The 23,973-nt window shown below is 46.0% G+C and overlaps 1 protein-coding gene across 7 annotated transcripts in view; it reads right to left on the reverse strand.

Annotated features, from left to right (window-relative positions):
* The window catches only part of ELAVL4 (ELAV like RNA binding protein 4), a 90,156-nt gene that overhangs the window by 9,736 nt on the left and 56,447 nt on the right, over positions 1–23,973 (reverse strand). For 6 of the 7 annotated variants that reach the window (XM_077844994.1, XM_077844997.1, XM_077844998.1 and 3 more), the window contains 2 exons: positions 15,689–15,792; positions 184–337 (listed from right to left, as the gene is read on the reverse strand). In XM_077844994.1, the coding sequence (XP_077701120.1) occupies positions 184–337; positions 15,689–15,792 (258 nt within the window). Of the gene's footprint in view, positions 1–183; positions 338–12,980; positions 13,401–15,688; positions 15,793–23,973 lie in introns of those variants that run through there. The other variant, XM_077845001.1, reaches the window with a different exon arrangement.

Consider the following 23,973-nt stretch of genomic DNA (forward strand, 5'->3'; position numbering starts at 1 on the left):
TGGCCCATTTTAGATGTGGGCATTTGATTGGTAAGAAGTCTTTCTCCTAAGTCAAAAATCTACCTATGCATGACCCGTATCTCCTTTACCGTAAGTAACCATTATCTCTCTGCTCCAATGGGTCACAGGGCACTGGCTGCGGCATTGAGACACAAGGAAAGAAATGACAAAGAAACACTTAACCTGTGACTTGATCAACCAGGATTCGAGAGGTGATGATACGGCCATATTGCGAGAAAAGCTGCTCCAGTTCCTTCTGGGTCATGGTTTTGGGAAGGCCGCTAACGTAGAGGTTAGCATCCCTGATTGAGGCAGAGCTCGGACGGGCATATGAGACCTGGGAAAAGGCAAGAGGAGCTAAATCCATTATAGCAACACCCTCCAAGTAGAGGCTGAGTCAACAACTGAAATGGCAGCCCCTCGTCTATCATTCTAACTCATGGTGTCAGTTGAAATAACTCAGTAGTTGAGATTCTCTTCGCTACTCTTGCAATGGTAACGAGAATCAGGAGAACAGCAATAGAGGAACAAAAGGAGAGTTGGCGATAACTTAAAACAAATGCACAGATAAGGGTCTCTTAGAGCAGAACAAAATAGCTACTGTATGGCAGCTGTTAAATGCAGAACTACCCACGCACGGAGTTCTGAAGATTTACCTCCTGGATGTGGGTGTATAGATGATTTACTGTATCCAACACATAATAATCTTTGAATAAACCAAAAAAAAAAAAAAAAAAAACCTCCATGAAATTCTGCTCTGCAGATTTCTCTCCTTGCCGCCCTCCCCACCCCCAAGCCCTTCGTCTTCAACACATTAAAGCAATCAGGTTCTCTGCAAGATTTTTTATGTCCCGTCCTTTGTGTTGTTCCAATCTGCTCCCACAAGGTCTGCTCTCACTGAATGATAAAGTGCTGGTGAAATGGGGCTTCATGAACATCTGCTTGTGAAACTGGATATGTGACCTTGTCATAACATCTGCAAGAACCAGTTGCCTTCTAACTTTGAGGAGGAGCAGATAAAACCACAATCAACAAAACGAGGGGCGGGGGGAGACGGTGAAGGAGGGAGGGAGAGGGCAGGGGGAGAAAGAAGCGAGCCTCACGGATGGTTATAATAAGTTCGACTTTGTAAATTTGTCCTCCCAGATCTCTCAACTGCTTTTTTTTCCCCCAAAAAGCTAACACAGAAGTGTAAACAGATCTGAAATTCCATCTGCAAGAAGCCAAATCTGTAGCAGTACACATAAGCAAAGCAAACCCCAGCAGTCATTAATTTTAGACTTTCATTTACTTATTTATTTATTTTTTAAGAAAACAACATCAGACATTTGAAATATAATTTACAGCTAGTCTAACAAAAGCACTTTCCTGCTAAAGCTATTTCTGGGGCAGTTATGGCTCAGAATAGATGATGAAAACAGTCATTTCGGAGCACATCTGACAATGTTGGACAGGAAGGGACCTATATGCCTTAGCATTTTTCAGTTGGGAGTTTTATTTAATCCATATAACCAATTTACAAGGCCTGCTAAGACTAGAGGGGTGAGCGAGTGTGCATGTGCTTGTGTACTGCGCACACACAGAAGCCTGGGTACAGAAGAAAGTGTACATGTTAAACTGGACCCTTGGCATCAAGAACTACATCTCGAGTGGTGAAGCAGAGCTTGCATGTGAGAATGGGTCTGACAGTGGATCTAGCAAAGAGGAATGAAGGCTTAGCAGACCCCTCACCCTTGGCACTCGCTCCCACTCCATGACAGAGATGCCAGGTCCCTAAAAATAGATGTTGACTCAACAGATAAAATGATGTGAGTGACGAATCTGCCTCGCTGGTCTCCTCCCTCTATTGGAGCGAGGCAGCCTATCTGCAGTATCTATCTCTTCTAGAAACTCAGGGCTGGCCCCAGTAGGCTGGTTCCCAGCAGAGGGCTGACGTGCAAAGGGACATTTACATGGCCAGTCCCTGGGGAGTGGGGGCTAAAGGAGCAGGAATTTCATGTGACTGCTTGCACAGACCATCACTCCACACAAGGCTCTCCTACCCCATCCTTTGAGGAACAAAGTCTTTCAGGTTATAACCCAGCAGAACTAATTTTTAGGCATGAGAAAGGAGTGGTAGGGAGAAGGGAATAAGAACACTGTAGTGATACATTCACAGTAATAAGAGTACCCCTGTCTCACCCCTGCCAATTATTAGACAAATTAATTACCTGAATTACATTTGTGCTGCCCCATAACATACCCCATAACATACCCTCCTACTTCTATGGCTTTGCTCATGGGGAAAACTTTTCCACCTACTTTCTCAGGCCCTAATCGTATTCTCCTTTAAGGCGCAGCTCCAAAGCCATGTTCTCTTGACAGCTTTCCCTGATCTTACTTCCTCCTAAAAATCCCCCCAACACACTACTAGTGCTCTCAATGAACTGCACCCATGGTCCATACTTAACCCATTCTGACCTTGATTCACCACCTTTCTATCTGGTCTGCTGATCTCATTGTGGTCATGGTGTGTGTGTGTGTGTGTGTGTGTGTGTGTGTTATTCATCTTTGTGGGCTCTACCTTGCAGCACAGAGCCTCATACCTGTAGAATGCTCAACGCTGACAGAAAGAATAAATGAACATGCCCATAAAACATACTGAACAATGTAGGTGTTGGTGATTCTCTGGGGCTAACTGCAGCTTGGGTTTCTCCACTTAGGGGCCTCACCAAGAGTTAAGCATCCAGAATCATAGCTGTGTTTCCCTATTAAGCTAAGAGCTAAGAGATAGGTTTCCTATTCCCCGGGGTCTGGGGTTGGAAGGACTGAAAGGAGATGGTTCTATGACTAGACATCACCTAGAGGCCTTCTCTTAGCAAACATTTCCTGAGGATCTGCTATGCAGCAGGCACCGTGCTGTGTGCTGGGGATGCCCAACAAGCGAGAACAAAGAGTGGTTTCTTGCTCTAAAGGATTTCCAAGTCCAGTGGGGACAACACACAGGAGGTACCCAATAAACATGAGTTGAATGCAAGAATGGCACGCATATGGACCAATTACCACAATGCCCCAGGATGTGTGCTATTCCAGGGCTAGAGAGCTGGGACTGGAACACAGAGAAGGGAAGACTACTAGCCCTTCTGATAAAGGGTTAAAAGGGCCAAGAAGAAGACAGAGCCGAGGTGAGACTGGTTGTGAGAGAGGTGTGTGGTGGGGACAGGGACCGGTGGTCTAGTGATAGCCCTCCTCTGCTGTGAGGACATAAGATGATGACAGTCAAGAGCTTAGTGCAGAGCCTGCTGGACATGCAATGGATACTAATGACCTTGACACCCAATGGTCTGGGCAGCCAGAGCTGGGGGAGGAGGTGGGCTGGGGACAGACCTGCTAGGAAAAGAAGCTGCCACTGGAAAGTCATTGGCAGAACCAAAACCATTTCCCCAAACCTCATCCGGGGAGAATTGCTGCCACACAGCACAGCACAGAGCCAAAACAAGGCCCAAAGATGAACATGGCACTTAGATCATTCACCAAACCTAACTCCTGCTTAGTTGTTCTCCTTTACTTGGAGCCTTAAGGCTTTTGTTCCCTCAATCCCCTGTCCAGGAACTCTGTAGAAGTGGGTGTGGGCAAAAATGACAGAAAAAGGACCTCCTTTTTAAATTAGCATTTAATATCTGAGTGCTTGTCCTGGTATTTGCACTTTTAAAGTGCTTCAGACCTTTATGAAATCCCGAGTGACTACAGGCATCAGGCACTTCGTTGTGCTAAAACATTTCTCAAAAATTATCCACTCCTAGCCCCGGCAGAGGGCCTGCCATTGCTGTTTTGTTAACCCCACTAAACTAGTGGCCTAGAGCCCAGGGCTTCCAGGGCTAAAGGCGGCGCCCAGGACAATCACGTGCCTCTGACTTTCAGGATCCTCCTCAATTCATTCCCCCAGAATCCCTGAAGACAGGGCTGGCATTTCTAGGCCGCAATGATCTTGCTCTGGAGCTCAGAAAGAGCTGGGAGCTGGGCAGCCACTCCTTTCTCTCTGGGTAAGGGTGGCCCAAGGCAGGTGACTTTACACATGATCTTGATAAAAGATTTACAGTCTCTCCAAAGTCCCCATCTCTACAGGCTCGACCTAACTCAGCGCTCTGCAAGCGCAACAGTACAGCGTGACGTAAGCCCTGACTGTGGGCTGGCCCCGGCGCTCACTAGCTGTGCGACATGGGGCAATTTGGTCTTGATAAATCTCAGTTTCTCTACTGGTATAAAGGGGGACAATTTTCCTTTGGTGAAGGACTGAGATAATAGATTTAATGTGTATAGCAGATTCCTAGGACTTAGTAGATCTCCAGTAAATATTATTATGTGGTAGGTACTACAGGCTTTTGTGGGCCAGCGTGGAACTCTAGCCCCATTGGACACACCTCAGTTTTACTGCACAAACATCTGGGATACCACCAGTGAGCACCTAGAGAGGCACCGCTGTCCTCCTCCATCAGCCTAGGGGAGTCATCCTTTACGACTTGGCTGCCATGCATTTTCTCTAGCACATTCCTACAGATTCCGCTGTACTTCCCAGTTTCCACAAAGTACTTCCTAGTTTCCAAAATGACTTCATAAGGTGCTGCCAGTGATTCTCACTAACATGGTATGGCAGGCCCAGGGCTGGGGCTGCCCCTCCCGCGCTGCCCAGCACTCGCAGGCTCCACTCCCTGCTCACAGCCAGGCCTTGGCCTGCGCACGGCAGGAAGGACGGCACAGCCTGGGGAGAAACCTATCCCGAATCCTCTGGCCACCCCTCCCCTCCTGTCTAATGTGCCACGGTACAGGAAAAGGAGAGGACTGGGAAAGCTGATAAATGCTCGCTTTGGGGTGCTGAGAAGCTGGTAGGATAAAGACGTCTTCCTCTGCCTTGGAAAGGTGCTCCTTTAGCAGAATCCTGGCCTTAGAAGAAGATGAGAGAGTTCATTCATTCCTCCCCTTCCTGAGCACTTCCTGTCTGGCAGGCCCCGTGCTGGGTGCTGGGTGCTGGCGGTGCCTCTGCTTCAAGGACCCCGTGGTCCAGTGAGGAAGTGAGCAAGTAAATGACGGGTGCCGTACAGGGCCTGTCCCGGGCAAGGGGCTCCTCATTTCCCACCCGGGTGTTAGCTTCTGAGTGCAGGGAGCCCCTGGGGTGGCAGTCCAGGCCTCTCAGTGCCCCCGCTCCCCCGCCCAGGGGACGTACTGGGACCACTGGGACAGGCTTCAGGAAAGGCAATGGGCACGGGGGCCTCAGCTGCTGCCTGCTCCCTTCAGCAGCCAGACACAGCTGGAAGTGCACTTTCCGGCCCAGGCTCTGTACTGTGGGAGCAGGCTCTGCTTTCGTGGGGGAGGCCGGTGGGGTCCATAGCACCTGTGACAAGGGCTGTCAAAGTGTGGGGTTCTGTGTTAGGAAGCCCATTGTGTTCAGGAAATCCATCCAGGATGAAATCCGTAATAAAGGGGACTTTAGGATTTAATACACCTTTCTCTTTTTGTCTTCTCTCTCAACCGGCTTACAGCTAGGATGTGGAAAACAAGGGCATCACTTGTTAGGCCCCCTCAAAATAGAGTAAGGATCTCTGTCATTGACTGGATGGTTTCATGAGCCGGGCATTCTATTCACAAAACTGCTAATCTCTACAACTGCGGCTCAGGGTAAGTGGAAATAAAGGTGACAGGTGCCATCGGCGATCCCAGTAGAAAGCACCATCCTTCAAATCTGCTCCACAGAAAGTTTGGTGTTGGAAGTGGCCTGCAAAGGTCTGGGTGAGACCCCAGGTAGCCAGCCACCCGCATAATGCGCTACACAGGAAGCTCACTACTTCACGAGGCACCGCGCCCCATCACTGGCCATCACTGATTATTGGCAAGCTCACCCTTCCACTGAGTTCAAACCTGTCTCTTCTATAGCTTCCATCCTCCTCCTATTTCTGTTCTAGCTCCACACACTAGGACAGGAGCATCCTTCCTGTCCACATCACCCCTTATCTCGTGGGTTTCTCTCGTTGGGAGGTGTTAGGGCAGTAAGCAACTGTATTTTGAGACGGGCCATTCCAAGGAAGTTCTTGCTTATGTTACTTTAACTGCCACTGAGCATCTATTTCTGAAATGGAAAAGAGACAAAGGTTAAGAGCAAGGGCTTTGGGGCTAGAAAGATATGGATTTAAATCCTGATTACTTACTAGCTACGTAAGCTTGGGTAAGTCACAACCTTTCTGAGCTGTATCACTTGAATAACATAGATTAGAAGCTTTCTAACAGAGCACTTGGAGCATGAAACAAGCTACTGCGTATAAGATTTCTAGGCACTCTGGAGCACCTGGGTGGCTCAGTCATGTAAGCATCTGACTTTTTTTATGATTTTATTTATTTATTCATGAGAGACACAGAGAGAGGCAGAGACACACACAGGCAAAGGGAGAAGCAGGCTGCATGCGGGGAGCCCGATGTGGGCCCCGATCCTGGATCCTGGGATCACGCCCTGAGTTGAAGGAAGGTGCTCAACTGCTGAGCCACTCAGGCATCCTGCATCTGACCCTTAATTTCAGCTCAGGTCATGATGTCAGGGTCATGAGATCGAGCCCCATGTTAAGCTCCCTGTGCTTGAGATTCTCTTCCTCTCCCTCTGCCCTTCACCCTATTCTCTCTCTAAAATAAATACATAAATAAATCTTAAAAAAAAAAGATTTCTAGGCACTATCCCGGGCACACAGGAAGTGCTCAATAAATAGCAGCTTTGATATTACTGCTCTGGCCTTACGTGAGACCCTGCGGGAACAGAGATGAACACAACAATCCCTGACATGCAGGACTATTAGTCTAGCAGAGGAGACACATACAGAGACCCACCATTTCAGAAGATCAGGGCACAGATTTTCCCCAATCTGTTGTAACGCCCTACTCTCTGAGCAAGTGCAAACTCCCCAGAGCATATAGATCCCTGCGGGATACTCATTCCAAAGAGACAGGAGAAATGGCAGCAGGGAACAGACTCTGGTGCCACCAGGGCCTTCTAGAAGCAAACCCTTGCGGGTACCTCTGATCCCACCTCCGGGAGCAGGAAGAGAAGAAAAAAGCCGGCTGGCTTCTAGAAACAACAGCTTTGATTGTGAGGATAAGCTTGCCCCCCGCCCCCCTGCCCCGTGCCTGTGGCTGCAGCCCTGCCCACAGGCAGAGCAGGTGTCTGCTTATGTGGCCCCACTCCTCATACTTTCCCCCACCTGGCACCTGATACATGATATTCTTTTATCAGGGGTAAGACCCCATGGTCATGTTTCTAATGAGCCCTGATGGTGCCACTTCTCCCTCTTAAAGACGTTCAGTGGGTCTTCAGCACCTTGAGATGGATGTTCACATCCCATGTGGGAGCGCTGACGGCCCTCTGGGATCTGGGCCAACCTCTCGTCTCCTGCTAACTCTCATGCGCCCTGTGCCTCAGTTCAGATTTAAAAAGGTCAGTTTTCTGAATATGCACTTAATGTTTCTACTTCTCTTGGTTCATCATCATGTCAAAATGAACCCCTACCCATCCCCACAGACCCCACCTGAACGCTGCCTCCTCCACAAGGCCTGGGCACAAATGACTGCTATCTCCTTGAACTCTACAGATGACACACATTTCCATGGCAGCAGCTTTCACAGTACCTCCATCATGGTGTTTAAGAGTATCTGGGAATATCATGAGAATATCTGGCATACAGTAGACTGGATAAGTATTTCTTTTTAAAAAAATGGTGGGGTGATCTAGTCATATGCCTACAACTTTAACAGAGTCCGTTAAATTACCAAGGGGCTTTCCTTAGTACAAGGATCTTGCCATGTGTCTAGCAGTCCCCAGAAGGTAGGGATGTGCTAAAGGTTCCACGGGCTGGTTAGTGGAAGAGCTGGTCTCAGACTTAGAGCTTAAGACAGTCTTCTCACTAAACTGCAACTCCTGATCTTGCCTTATGGAAGTTTGATAAGGTGACTGCAGCCACTTGGGAGCCCCACTCTACTTCCCACCACACAAGAGCCTCTATATATGCTGCCTGAGTCTCAGTAAGACTCAAGACTCTGGCCTTACTTTCTTATGCATCTTTGAAGAATGTACAGTTCTGAAACATGTAGATGGGGACAAACCTTCCCGCTTATGTGATTTTCGCCTAGGGGGTAACCCTACTCACTTTTGTCTTCATTCTGGGGAGCATTACTTGAGCAGCCTGCTATAAACCATGATGACCGAGAAGTGAGGTATTATTCGTTCTGTTTTCTGGGTGACAAACTCTGGCTCGGTGAGATCAAGTACTTGTCCAAGGTCACACAGCCAAGCTAAGACAAAGCTGGATATGACTCCAAGCTCTGGGATCTTTCCACTATGTCAGGCTAACTTGGACAGTGAAATAAAAGCAGTGTGCTTGGCGCAAACTGCTACTTTCCCTGGAAAGTTACCAAGCTGACAAGATCACGCTATAATATTTTATTAGTGAGATTGTCAGAGCTGGAAAACACCATTTTGCAGATGAGGAAATGAATCCAGAGAAGTAAAGTAAGTTGCCCAAGGTCATCCTGGTAGTTTTTGACAGAGCTGGGACCTGACTGACTCTTCATCTTAACTCAGGGCTCTTCTGAATGGACAACAAAGGGGAAGGGAAGTGGGATTGGCTCTATGACCTGTGACAGACCAGCTGACTTGCCTTGGGGCTTCATGATGGCCACAGAGAAGAGAGTATTCCCCACAGTTGCTGTTGTTCTAAGCGAGCACTGTCCAATAGAACTTTCTGGGATCATGAAAATGTTCTGGATTGTGCCGTTCGATGGTGGCCACTAGCTCCATGCAGCTACCGAGCACTTCAGATGTACCTAGCATGACTGAACTTTCCATTTTACTTATTTTTAATTCATTTAAATTCAGATTTAAGAAGCCCTGTGTAGCTAGTGGCTACTCTACTTGAGAACAGTGTGAAGCCTAGAAACGTCACAAAAACACAGAATCTCCGAGCTCAAGGGACTTTCAGGTCAGACTCCCATGTGGTATAGGAATCTCTTCTACGTCACCCCAATGACTCTATCAGGATGTCCCCAACAAACAGAGACTCATTCCCACCCAAGGCAAATGTTCTGCCCCGATGGCTGCATCGGGTCTCTTCCCGGATTCCTGCAATACAGGATGGAGCCTCAGAGGCACTGCAGGCTTCTTTTCCCATAGAGAACAGAAGAGCAACCAGCGTGGATGAACCTCTGAGGCCTGCACCATCTTTGCTGTCTTCCCCACTTGCCTCTGGACACCCGTTAGCATGGGACCCAGATACCAAGGGCAGGTAGCCCAGGCTGGATGCCTGGAAGCCCGAATCCACAGTTCTCCTAACAGCCACGGCTAGCTGGCTTCTTGAAGGCAGCTCACATCCTACTGCTGGCTTCTTCCCCACTTGCAGACAGCTAATGCCCCCAAGCCCCATTCCACACACTTCTGAAACCACGTGTCCTCTCAGCCTGGATCCGTCTGATTTTCTTTTGTAATCCAGACCCAGGACACTGGGGATGACCTTTAAGATCCTGAAATCACAACAACCTCACTGGGCAGGGAGAGCAGGGATAGACACCTGTCCCTGAGATTACTCACTTGGAGGAAGTCAGCTGGGAACCGGGGAGCAGAGCGAGCGAACAGAAGCTCTCACAGGAGAGAAAGAGCAGCCTGGTACAACTGGGGTACACAGCTCTCCAGTTTCCCCTGCTGTGGCTACGTGCCCTCCCTCTCCTGGCTCCTTGGGGATTCAATGATCCAGCCTCCCCTGCTGACTTTGGCAGGGGAGAGCTCCCACACTGCTCTGTCTCTAGCTGTAATGGAGGAGGAGAGAAAAATGCCTTTTTATTATTAATAAGATTGGGGGAGGCAGTCTATCATTTCTGGGTGGGGTGATACCCGTCAGCAAAAAAATGATCTGCTAACTGTCCGGGAAGCATTAAGAGCAGTGATAGGAGAAATAATTGCTTATGCCGAGTGCAAAGAAAAGATGCTTCAGCGGAACGAAGGCCTTTAGCAAGGCAGGTGGATTGAGGGGGGGAGGGAGGGAGGGGAGCGCAGCGCCCTGATGACCCTTGGCAAGTGGAAGAAGCGGGAGGGGCAAACTGGACTGAGCAGAACTCCAGTGCCAGAGACCCCTGGAGGCCCCGTTAGGCTATTAGAACAAGGCGAGTGTGGAGAAATGGCTAAGCAGCCTCCCAGCACCGAGATGCCCGGATACAGGGGCTCAGTCTGTTGTCCTTCCCAGAGAAGGGAGGTTTTCTCCTTCTGAAAAGCCTTCACTCACACCTTCCACTTCTCCAGTCCTTCTCCCTCCGGAGCTGGGCTGCTGCCTTGTGATAAAGCCTCCTTCCTACTCTCACGGCCCCTCTCCTGACTGAGTGCCAACCTCCTTGGGTTCGCTCTGAGTGGCTGAAGCAGCCTTTGTCCCCTCATTCCTGCTCCAGTCCTGAAATCACTCACACCTCCGGTTTGCACAAAGCTGTACTCTGGGAACGTTTTCTTAAAAAATCATATTTTTATAATTTGAGTAATAGCTTAATGCAATTATTAGAAAAAGGCAAGACACAACATCATTTGTAAGCCTGTAATGCAATGAGAAAAGGAAGGAAATATATAAAATGGTGTTTACAGTATTGAGTTGGGAATGGCTGATACTGCCTTCATTATATGGTAACCTATTTTCCAAATTATTTATAAATATGTATGCCTTGCTTTTAAAATGAGTAACAAAGCTCCTAAAGAGCTGATGAAAACCAATGTCTAAGGCTGACAAAACCTAGCCCCGTAGCCTGCAAGCTGCTGGTTTCATTCGTCAAACACCCCAAGTGACACACCATTGCCAGATGAGCCTTCTTGGAACTTCCCTTTGACCAGGTCCCTCTCCTGCTCAAACCTCGCACAGCTTCCTACTCCCAGCTTCTTTGCCCCCAAACCGATGGAAACCCCCGCAGCCCGACAGCCCCATCTCATGGCAGTAGAGTTGGCCCTTTGTGTGTCTGTGTCCCAAGTGAGACAGGAGCTCCCCATGGAGGCAGAGCAATGACCACTGCTTTACTCATGCTCCTTGAACTCAAGTTAAAATCCAAACTGGTGTCCCACTACCCTGAAAGGCTTAGTGGGAGTGATTCCAAATCCTCATATTCCACTTTGGGTCACTTTTTACTGAAGCTTTTCAGTGTAACTTGAATATCAACACACACTTTCTGTAAAGATATCCCTTTTGAAGGTACTATAGACCATCTCATTTTGTTACTAATTAATGCAACAAAGAGTTGGAATGCTACAGCTGGATTCGATGCAGGGCTTCCTAGTAAGAGGCTGAAATTACAGTGTGGACTCCGAAGCTACTGTTTTAGAGCACGTGGAGACAGGCAAGAGCCCAGGACAGGGACGGGCATCCAGAATCCACAGCCATTTCACCCACTGCTTCCCAGAGTCTGAAGGGATCTCCATTGGAGACAAGTGAGGAAAAAAGCTAATCAAAAATGCATTCCAAAGCCCTAAACGGGGCAAATCATCTCCACTGGGTTCAGAGTTGAAATCCTCAGAAAAGACTCAGTTTCCCAAGTGGAGCACCAGGCTGGTCTGGCAAGCTAGATGTGGAAGCCCATGGTCCATGCCATGCTCGCTGACACACGTGGATGAGAGAATGCCCAGGGCACTGCCCTCTCGGGGTCTCCTAAATCCCAGGACCTAGCACAGAGCCTGGAAAGCAGGGATTCAAGAAGAAACAGCCTCAAGTCAGGTCTATCCACAGATTGATGGCAAAAGCCTCAAACCATGGGTCTGTTTACTGAGGGACCCGGAGGGACCACACAGTTTGTTTCCTTTTTTTAGCTCCTAAAAATGCCAGAGAGTATAACCTGTGTGTGTGTGTGCAGAGCCAACACACACCCACACAATCTTACAGAATGCATGACCTTCCAACACTTATGACCCATTGCCAGAGTTATTTTTGAAACACACTTCCTGTCTCCAAATCTCACTTACCAACTGTGTGATCCTGGGCAAGTCTCCTAACCTCTGTGGGCTGTAGTTTCCTCAACTGTACGAAGGAGTGAGGAGTACTTCTTACCGGGCTTCTTAAGTAGAATTAATGTATGTAAAGCCCCCAGCCCTAGAGCTCCTTCAAGGATTCAATCCTATCAAGCATGTGAAGGGGCTGGAATACTGTTGGACACAGAGTAAAATATTCAATATAAGGTAGCATTACTATTATTAATTATTAGTATAATAAGTCATTATTATCATTTCCTTTTAAGCTCATGCTCACATATTAAGCAGCTCTGCTTGTAGCAGGATCCTTCACAGGACCTTTGGATGCTAACTCAGCTCAGCTGCTGGTCACTTGCGTGCCTTTGCACAAGTCACGTCATCTTTGAGCCTGGCCACTTTCTCCCACTAAACGAGTTATAATCCAAAGAATAATCCATCTGCAGTCACATGTCTGCAAACATGTACTAGATGTTCCTAGGAGATCACTGTAATGCACGTTTCCAAAGAATATGCTTGTTTTTTCCAGATAGGCACATTATCAGCAGTCATCCATGCTACCTGTAGGGGCTTAATTAACGAGTCATGCTCTCTCTCTGCTTTGATGTTGTGTCTAGGCTAAGATTGTATTCTCTTTGAGGACAAAGGCCTGGCCTTGCCCTCCAATGCCCTCGGTATTGGCACATAGTCATATTACATCCCCCTTACTAAAGGGATGATGAAAATCTGTTAACTGGGAACCATCATTTGTGGGCACCTTCCCCTAGCAGCCCAGTAACGAACCATTTACTTCCAATAGGCAAAACAGTGTTTGTGTATCCAAATTTGACTCCAGAAGCTGCCACCTGCTTGTCCACAGGCCAACTATTAAGTTTTGTTTGGCCTGACCACCTATGCTTTAAAATTTTCAAGTTGGTTTCCAACCTTTAAAAATTGAGAGATTAAAAAAATTTTTTTTCAATTATTTTATTGAATAATTGGAAGATCTGGCAATAATCCGGGCTTAAACAATCAGCAATAGCTGAAGACGGGCTGTTGTTTTTATTGCTCACCAAAGTCTCACCACTCCCTCAGGGCTTTCTAGAACTATCCCTGAATTGAGCTGCTAATCATTAATCATCAAAATTTAGGAATTAACTCTTGTTTTGCCTGTAACCACACTGTGCATTACATTTAAAGTGGGGTGTTTTTACACGAAGCAGTCCAGAAAGGTGAGAAGGAGGGACAAACTTGACCACATCTTGCAAACATGTGCTAGATGATTCTGGGGAGATCTCTGTAAAGCATGCTTCCGGGATACTTGTGTTTTCCAGATAGGCAAGTTATCTATTCCTTCATGGGAGTCAGAGCAAAGAGATAAATCTCATGTCACTTATCAAAGCAAACTGAAGCAGAAGTAAACAGTGGCCTGAAAGGCAGAAAAGCAATTTTAAAAAATTAATAAATGATGAGACTATTAACAGCACATGAAAAGGGTTTGCTTTTTTCCCCCCTCCCCTTTAATATGATTTTTACCTTAAACATTGTGTCCCTTTAGGAAAGGGAAGAAAAGTTAATAAAGGAACCTATCACTCAAACTTAATTTTTAGTATGGCAAATAAACTGCTTTAATGAAAGGGCTGAAATCCCTAGGTTTGCACATTAAATTTTCATCCGTAGTAGAGAATGGAAATTATTGATTCAGTCGTGGCATCATGCATTCTGAATCCTACAGTACCTCGGAAGCCCACGTTACTGCTGGGTGCAAATGTGTTGGCAGCCTTTTGATGCGGGGTGAGCCCAGGGTGGGTGAGGGGGTGGCACAGACTGTCTCCTCACAGAATGAAAATAATCAATGTTCCTTGTCTGTATGGTTCACCTAGACAAAGCACTGCTTCCAATGGCATGATGGATCAGGGGGTGCATTCTGAGATCAGAAAAGCCGGGTCCAATCAGTCTTACAGGAAGCCCAACAGCTTCATGGAATATTTAAAAAAAAAAAAAAAAAAAGGCAGAATGGATGGCTGATGATTTGATCCTAAACTCTTGGGAAGGTTTGGGTTTCAAGAAAACTGTAGAGGAAAGAAAAGTACTTTCTCAGTTCAAGGTCAGGGTGTCCATCAAGGGAAGAGTAAATGTCTGACATTCTAATGCTGAACTAGATAGCACAGAAAAATCAATCAAACCCACAAATACAGCTCTCCACCTGGTGTGGCCTCAACAAACAGCCAGGGACGTGAGCCTCCCATCTTCACCTAAAGCATAAAAATAGGTATGTTTTTCCTTTGAAAGAAATTAATCCTCCTGCCTCTCAGAGGACTACCCCATAATTAAACAACTCTTAATTATTTCTCCAGTAGATAACTCATAGGGATTGATTGTAAGATGAGATGGAGGCAGCCTGAGTCAGGCCCATTTTGGGGTCTGTGTGCACCATAGCCCGTATGAGGTCAGGAAAGCAATCATTTTTAGAAATAAAACTAAACTCAATTACAAAAGTAAAGCTGCTTAAAATAAAGGAAGGAAGGAAGACAATCATATAATATATTACAAAAAAGAGAAGGTTTTGGTTTTGGTTTTGTTTTGATTACCTCCTAGAGCTAAGGTTATCTTATACCAATAGTCTCCTCTGTCAGTCTGGATGTTGGAAAAGTAGCTCTGTTGAACCCAAAAGTTCTGCTTTTGTGTTTTCATACGCTGAGAGCTGGTGCCATCTATAGATTTCCATTCTGGGAGAGGTTTCTCTTTTGTCCTACTTTGCGTCAGACCTGCTGTCGTGAGGATAAGAGCGCCCAGGAGACACCTCCCTGTGGTTTAATAGGCTATGAAGGATGGGACTCATTAATGGGCTGGCAGCTGCCCCCAAGCGGACACTGCCTGGAGGGGGCAGGGGAAGTGGGGGAAGAGAGGCTGAGGAGGAGAAAGCTCCATCCAGGAGACCACCACTGGCTGTCGGAGGGGGCCCTCAAAGCAAACAGCATGCTTCCTCAAGGATCCCTACAAGGTGAAGTCTGAACGGGGAGAGTGACAACCCAGGCACAGAAACCTGTCTGGAGGAGCAGGCTCTGGGTGACTGTTTCTCTTTTTCGAATTAAAACAATCCCATCTGAGATATGATCTACAGCCCTGATTATTTTCCAATTGCTCCAATGCCAGTTTTTCTGTCATTCCTCTACTATGTTCCTATGTAGCCATCCCTATTACACCAGGGTTTATTTATAACTGATTTTTTCTTTTCCAGTCTCAGGAGACTAACTGTCCACCTTTAGGTAAAGCCAAACTGTTCAGCCCGGCACACGAGGCCCCTGCCCACCTCCCATCCAAACTTAGGCCATGCTATTCTGTATGCTGTTCCCCACTCATAATGTTTACGTTCATTTCCACAGCTTCCCATGTGTGGTTCCCCCTGTCTAGAACAGCTTCCCTGCCCCAGCTTCTTCCCATGGCTCAGTTCTGGCCATCTTTGCAGACTTGGGCTCACAGGTCTTCTTCGTGGACCCTGACACCCCATCTGCCCTCTGGTCCCTTCCCTCTACTCAGCCTGCATTTCATTCCTTGTAATGATCTGTGTCCCCCACTTAGTGCAGGGGATGATAAATGTCCTTTGCATAAATCAAGGACACCACTTCCAGCTCCCTCATAGTCTGGATTTATTAGAGCAAAGGGATGAAATGTAACCAGTGCTTCCCAATCAGGAACCAGCATATCTCTTCTTACCTTTATGGTTTTGGTCTGGAGTCTGAGTCCATTTAAAGTGTTGATGGCTTTCTCTGCATCCTTTGGATCAATATAGTTAACGAATCCATACCCTAAACTCTGTCCTGTGGAAACATTTTTAAAAACAAAAAGAGAGAAAGAGAGAGAGAGAAAAAGAGAGAGAGAGAGCTCAGTATCTTTATAGCAGTAACACTTCCCATTGCAATGAGTCAAAATCCTCCTCTAATACATGGTTCCTTTTACATCAGGGTTTACCCCAGGTGGAAAAGTTTCCAGTTTTTCCATCTCTCACTTTGGTCAGCCTGTGAACTCACAGGAGCTGCCCAAGTTGGGAATGTGTAAGTGCCCCTGCACATCGACATATATACACAAGGGTCCACTTAATTGAAAAAAAGTGAGAAGGTAGTGGAAAGAGAGCAGGTGTGGGTTGTTAGATTTGAACTGGAGTCATGGGGCTTTTCCTGTTAGCTGTGTGGCGATGGAGAGAAGTCATTCAAGGTCCCGTTTTATCCCCCACACGTCTTCTTTGGAGATAACAGCACTTGGCACCGACAGGTTTGAAAGTGTTAATGAGACACTGTGCATAAAATGCCTACCAAGTACATTGCCTAGGATATAGTAGCTGCTCAACGAAAGACCGCTGTGCTATGCCCAGTCCTGTGAAAGTGGGGCGAGCGCCTGAATGCAGTAGCTGCGCCTGCTGCCTCGGTCACATGCCAGCCACACCCACACTCCGAGGAATGTAGCAGGATCTGAGCAGCAAAGACTGAGACATTTATAGTGAAGGCATGACCAGAATTTAAAGCAGTTGCTACAAATCACTGGTTGCCCTTATCATCCCCCCCAGCCCAAGAACAATTAAAAAAGGGGGGGGAGGGTTCTACTGGAAAGAACCGGGGAGCTCCTAACACAAAGGGGAGAGTGCAAACGCATTCTGCAAAGAGGGCTTAGCTCCTTTAGGTGGAGATGGCATCGACTTGTCTGCAAAGAGAGGTAGCAAGTGACAGGGCTCCCCCCTAAGTGAAATAAAAATAATGTGCTTGCGATCGTGCCACTGATTATAAATAGTCCATCAGCTCTGCCATGTGTCATCAGCCAGAAATATCATTAGGGAACTTTACATTTTCTGACATAGCCTTTAAGAAACACAGAGCTTAGGGTGGCTGCAAAACCAGCTTGAACTTCCCCGGCAATGTTATTGATTTGTGGGCGGCAGCAGAGCCCAAGGGGAGGGAAATGACAGGACGTCACATGTCAGGGAAGACTGATTACATAAAGCTCTTTCTGGAGTACCCGGGCCAGGGCTGGGAGACAATACAGCAAAAAGCCTGCCATGTCCTGGTGACAGGAGCCCATTTCGGCAGCCAAAAAAATCTTTCCAACAGCTTCTGTTTTGCTGGTAAATGTCTGTGTTTGTGTTGGTTGTAGGAGGGAACCTGGGAAAACAAGTTGGGTTCTGGATCAGAAAATGGGTGACTTTGTTATCCTTCATAGGACGCAAGCAAAGAGAATCACGAGGAATGGCTAAGTGCCCATTTTTGTCCCCAAAATGGAAAACCCGAAATGACAATACTTTCCATTAGAATATTCCTTTGTGTTTGGGAATTGCAGGGTTAGAACAGGAAAGACAGAAGCAAACTTTGCCAGATATACCCTTTATAGGCAGAATTAGTAACTGAAGCAGGAGGGGAGAATGTTGAACATACTCCAGCTGCAGGGCCCCTTCTGCGTGTGTGTGTGCACGTGCGTGCGTGCAGGAGAGTAAATGTGTGTGTGTGAGAGAGGTGTGTGTGAATTACATGACCCTTCTACATGTTCTGAGGAACTTTTGCAAATCCAAAAATATAAGAGACATTAGTTTAAAAATATCATTTATCCTAAATTTGGCTCCACCTCATCAAGCCTCACTAAATTCACCTAATTAAATCCATTTTCATCATTCAAATTTATCAGTTCCATTTTCCTTGTAAATAAGAGAAGGCTTAAAAATTGCAGTACCAAAATATTCTTACAATTATTCATTTTAAACAGTCATGCACCAAGTTGAGATGCTTAAAGGGCATTTTTAAAAGCAATAATCTCAATGATAAACCTTAGTTATGAGTTCTAGGAAACAAGTCAGACAATCTATCCAGCTAAATTGAATTTGTATAAAATTAAAATTGAAATATGAAAAAATATAGACAAAACATTCACCACTTAACTGCAAACATTGAACCTAAACCCAAATAGTTCATGATTCATCCTACTGATGGAATGTATATGGAAGAATTTATCATGCCTACCTGGGGTGCACGTTCCCTGGTATTTCTTTCTAATTATTCATCTATTTATGGAAATCTGCAACAAATATAGTGGCTATGATTTCTACAGTCTATATTTTATCTTTGTTTTAGACCCTTGCTTCAGATCCTAGGAAGGTTCTGAAGGTCAAGTCAAAGAAAGGACTCCTTTTTTTTCTTTAAGATTTATTTATTTATTTTAGAGAGAGAGAGAGAGAGCAGGGGGAGGGGCAGAGGGACAGAATCTTCAAGAAGCCTCCCTGCTGAGTATGGAACCTGATGCAGGGCCTCGAACCCAGGACCGGTGAGATCATGGCCTGAGCTGAAATCAAGAGCCAGACGCTCGACCAACTGAGCCACCCAGGCGCCCAGAAAGAAAGGACTCCAGCCCAGCAAGCTGTGTCAGATCCACTCACCTGCCTGTATGAGTCCCACACCCACCATCACCTCAGGTTGGCAGCAATTAGCACAACTGTGCCATCATCATCTGCTCAAGGTTTAGAGACAGATTGCACTTAACATCAGGAATGAGGGTGCTTTTGAGAAAAACTAAAAACCAGATGAACATTGTTTCAGAAAGGAAGGTGGGGTGGAAAGACTGGAGGTCCTCCTTGATGTGAAATAACGAGGTGCAAACTCCAAAACAGAGCACCTCATTGAACAAGAGGGGGACAGAGGTGGAAAGCGCTGCCTGTGAACTGAAAGACAGGAGATAAACTGCGGCCTGAGGAAATGGCCGGTGGTTAGCCTAGTTCAAGAACAGCTTCTGCACGTGCTTCTTGCCAACACAGGAGTCCAGCTAAGTCAAATAAAAAATACTCAATGGAGCTAAGCAATCTCTTTTAAAACACTCTAGAGAGGATTAAATCCCGAGGTAGAAAATATAAAAACCTAAGCCTCATTTCTTTCAAAAAGTATTAGTAGCCAGGGAGAGTAAAATGAGGAAGAGTTTTATGTTTTAACTTGTATGTACGGTGGGCATACATTGGTGATGAGTTTTGGGTTTGCAGTTCTATATTTAAACGCACATAGAAAAATACAGATGAAACACATTCACAAAAAATACCAACACTAGATCCATGGGGACCAAGAGAGCCACCATGCTGGGAAGACCCCAGGGACCCAGTCTGGAGCCTAGAGCGAAGTGTGTGTGTATCCGCATCCCAGAAATAGATAAGGTCCTCTTATTATTCCTTTTCCCCCAAATAACAATAGCTTCCTCCATCAGTGGAAGCAAGATTTGACCATAGAGGTATAGCGACAGTATTTTCAGAACAGAACATTTTTTTAAACTTTATTTTTCTTCTCAATTTATGCGTTTGATAGCAAGTTGATTAAAAAAACCACTGAGGTTATGTTTATTGATCATCAATAAAAAATAAAATCAATAAAGAAAAGAGGATATTATGAAATGAAGAGTGTCTCCCAAATTCATAAACTATTGTGAGTACCTGGCTCCTTGAAGCTCAGGTGATCCACATCACTTACATGCGACCACCCCTCATGGTCCTGTCCAGAAGGCATGGATGACAGATCTCTGGTAGCCAGGCAGGGGCAGGAAATGCATTCTTGGCAGTTTGGGGTGGAAACTTAAAATTAGAACGGAGTTCTCAAGGGGGAAACGTTATCTGCAGTGGCGACATTGCAAGGCATTTCAGGGTAGTTTGGAAAAAGAGGTTCATGTTTTTAACCAGCTTTTCTAAACTCTGAACCTGAATATTTCTGTTTTTATAAATTGCACAAATGCGCGCGCACACACACACACACACACACACGATGTGTCCTCCTCTGACATGGCAACCTCTCCGTTCTGCTAGGATGATTTGTATACAAACTTCCCCCCGGAAACCAAACACCTCTTCTCGCAAGGACTGGCTTATACAGCGTGCTTCCTCCAACGCAGGTGCTCAACAGGTAGATGAACGAGCGGATATGCACGTCCGCACCAATCCTCCTTTTCTGGAAGAACACTTTGTTTGGGTGGAAGGAGGGGGACCTGGGGAATTCTTTTTGCTTTTGTGAGAAAGGGAGAGCATGACAAGCTGGCACCAAGGACTGGAAAAGAAAACACCAAGAATGTCTGGGTGGGCTCTCCTCCAGCACAGATCAGGTGCTGCCCACCCTCGGAGTTTCCAAAGTGCCTGGCCGCCCATTCTGTTGCATCTGGCTCTCACACCAACCCTGTGGGAGACATAATCATCATTTTATAGATGTGGAACTTAAAGATCAGAGGAAATAGTGATTTGCCCTACATTATAGAGCTGGATCTTAGTCTAGATCGGGGGGTTGGCAAACTTATTTCTTTTTTTAAAGATTATTTATTTGACAGGCTGGGGGTGGGGGGGGTGGAGAGAGAGACAACACCAGAGAGCACAAGCAGGGTAAATGGCAGAGGAAGAAGGGAAACAGACTCCCCACTGAGCTGGGAACCTGATGTGGGGCTTGATCCCAGGACCCTGGAATCATGACCTGAGCTGAAGGCAGACACTCAACCGACTGAGCCACCCAGGCCCCCTAGCAAACTTTTTTACATACAGGGTGAGATAGTGAGTAGTTTAGGATTGGTGGGTCCTCTGGTCTCTGCCATGACAACTTCGCCATTACAGCATGAAAGCAGCCATACATAGGCTATATGTATTCCAACAAAACACATTTAGAAAAACAGGCAGTAGGCTCAACCTGGCCTTTGGGCCATAGTTTGCTGACCCTTGGTTTAGATCTTTTGACTCCAAATCCAGTATCCTTTGCCATACTCACAGTTACTCCATTTGAACTAAAATGTCACTGACAACTATTCCAAAGCCCTGAAATACCTCTGCTACTTTTTTGAATCATCTAAGAAAAACGAAATTACCTTTAGTAGTTTGTGCTAAGCGTTTTTATTGTATCCAAACTCTAGGAATCACCATCATAGCTGATTATAACCCCTCGTTTTCCCAGTTATTCCGGATAGAAGTTGTTTTCCCTTGTCTTTGGGGCTTTGGGGGTTATGACAGCAGGACCCCAAATGTGACATCCTCATGGTTGATGGCAGCAAGAGAGGCCACCCCTTTGCAGGGCTGGCTGGAAGGGACCTCAGCATTTCTGCATTCCAACCTGCACACTTGGCTCTTTCTTTCTTCAAAAATCGTCATTCTCCAGAAACCTAACAGCTACTCCCCTCAACTATAAAGCCCCCAAGGGGGCAGCCAGATGGGTAGCTGCTGTTGATAAAAACTTCTGAGTTGAGTAAGGAATTTTTTTAATGTTAGAACCCCTAGCTCAGGCTGAAATTCTGTTCTCAAAGCACATGATAAAATCCCCAGTCACTTTAAGATCACCTGCATAGCGGTAATCCACATGCTGGGTTAACTGCAGCCAACTCTAACTCCCAGGACTCCCTCCCTGCCAGTCCTGAAATACCTTTCCTTGTTGTCAGATGCCTCAAAATTGACCTGAACACACCCTAAACAGGGTCAGAGAGACTTGCAGCTGCTACTACTACTACTACTACTACTACTACACACACACACACACTCTACATACCTCTGTATGTGTATGTATGTGTGTGTGTAAACTATACTTACTTGTGTAACTTTGGTTTAGTCACTTAAGGTTTATTAGCCTGTTCCTTTACCTGGAAAAACAGGGATGATCCCTTATCTTCACAAAGAATCACTGTGAGGATTAACTATGTTAACATGTAGACTAACAGGGTCTATCTTGTGCCAAGCACAGTGCTAAGCTCCCTACTAATGTTTCCTAGCTTAATCCTGTGCAAAGTGGGTATCACTGGGCCCATCCTGCAGATAAGGAAAATGGGCTAAGACATGTTAAGTATCCTGCCCAAAGACAACCAGCAAGTAGGGTCCATGGCTAGGATTTGAATAAGCCCAGGTCTGTATGACTTCTCAGCCCATGTTTTTCTCCCCACGGGGTCTGGCCTCTGTGAAAAGGCACAGCAGTGTTCAGCATCAAGTAAGCGCTCGGGGATGCACACACTCTGCACTGGGGAGTGCTTTGAGATGCTGGAGCACCCATGGTTCTGCACCCATGGCTCTGTTCCCACCCAGCCCACCTCTGTGGACTTTACACAATGTTAGGCAGTCTGAGTCTTGGCTTTTCTCCTGCAAGCTCAGGGTCAGTAGAAACAACTAGTCAGATAATTTATTTTCTTTTAGTAGTTCATACAATCGCCTCAAACTAAGTATGGCTTAAAGTCTTGGGAGGATGGCCCCTGTACCAGCATCGTTGGCATCATCTGGGGATTTGATACAGAAATGTAACGATATAAGAAATGCAGCTGCCGCTTATTGCTGTGTGGCCTTAGCGAACTAAGTTAAGTTAACCTCCCTACACCTTGGTTTCTGAAAAAGCTACACATCCTAATCCATAGTAACAAGGAAGGGAAGCTCCAATACGAAAGTTCTCAGAATTTCTTTGTATATATTATTTCTTTTCTTCCCCCAATTCTGCATTCCTACTTTGTCCCTTTCTGCTACTGTAATCTCATCTGTAAAATGAACCTAATGTTACTTTTTAGGAACATTAAAAGTGATAATGTATGCAAAGTGCCTGACATATAATAGATGCTCAATAGATGGTGGATCCTTGCCTTTTTTCTCCCACATCACATTAAATACTGCCTTCTACAATCGTCTATGAGAATGCTATCTCCTCAGTAAGGCCCCCAACCTTCTTAAAGGTAGAGAATGTTTTTGATGCTTTACTCTTATATTGGAGCACACGATATGCAACAGGCACAAATTCCATACATAATAGGCACCTACAATGAGCTACATACTTGAGTGGGCCCCAAAATAACCAAGAAGTTGTTCCTAACTTCAGGGGACTTAATATGCAGAAGGGAAAGATGGATATAAGAATTACTTTTAGGGCAGCCCTGGTGGCTCAGCGGTTTAGTGCCGCCTTCGGCCCAGGGCCTGATCCTGGAGACCCGGGATCGAGTCCCAGGATCGAGACCCAGGATCGAGTCCCACGTCGGGCTCCCTGCATGGAGCCTGCTTCTCCCTCAGCCTATGTCTTTGTCTCTCTCTCTCTTTCTCTGTGTCTCTCATGAATAAATAAAATCTTTAAAAAAAAGAATTACTTTTAGTTCAGCAAAAATAATAAGTATATCAGAGATATTTCTTTTAAAACTATACACAGGAACAACAACAAAAAACTATATACAGGAACAGAGAGGAGATGGAGACTGATTCTGACTTAGCACAGTGCAGAAGGCTTCCTGGAGGTGGGAGAATTTGGGTTCAGAGATGAAGAAACAGTAGAATTTTGGTATGGCTTTCCCATAAAGGGATGATCAGCTTCCAACCTAAGGGCTAAATCCAAGCACGGCATACATTTACCCCTCAAGTATTTATTGAGCACCTATTATGTGCCAGACATAGTTCCATTTGCTGAGATTATAGCAGAGAACAAAAATACTTGGTTTCTGCCATCACTGAATCTATATTCTGATTGGGGGTGACAGAGCAAGATGAGAAAGGTAAATAAAATATAAAGTTTGTCAGATGATGGTGAGTTCTTGGGAGGAAATAAAGCACAGAAGGGGGAAGACAGTGTAGGGGATGAGGCTACAACTTTTTAACAGAGTGGTTAAGTAAGACTAAGGTGACATGACAGCAAAGACCTGAGGGAAAAGAGGCAGCCGGTCTGAGGGAAAGTCATCCCAGGCAGAGGAAATCTTATGTGCAAAGGCCCTGGGGCAGAACCATGAGTGGCATGTTGGAGCAATGACACAAGTGAACGTGAGGGCAGCACACCACTGCCCTTGATAAATGCATGAAAAGAAGAAAGGAGCAGCCCTGTTTTCTTTAAAATACTTCTACGGTGCTCTTGAATAAGACATGTAGGAAAACCACTCAGCCCCCTCTCCTCCATCTTGCAGATAAAGATGGTTCTGAAACCATCTCTTGATGTGACTCTGTTCCTCATTAGACAGGGGGCAACCTGAGGCCAAGATGGTATTTTATTCATCTCTGTACCCCAGCACCTACCAAA

The sequence above is a fragment of the Canis aureus genome, chromosome 13 (assembly GCF_053574225.1).
Source record: "Canis aureus isolate CA01 chromosome 13, VMU_Caureus_v.1.0, whole genome shotgun sequence".
In the NCBI taxonomy this organism is placed as follows: Eukaryota; Metazoa; Chordata; class Mammalia; order Carnivora; family Canidae; genus Canis; species Canis aureus.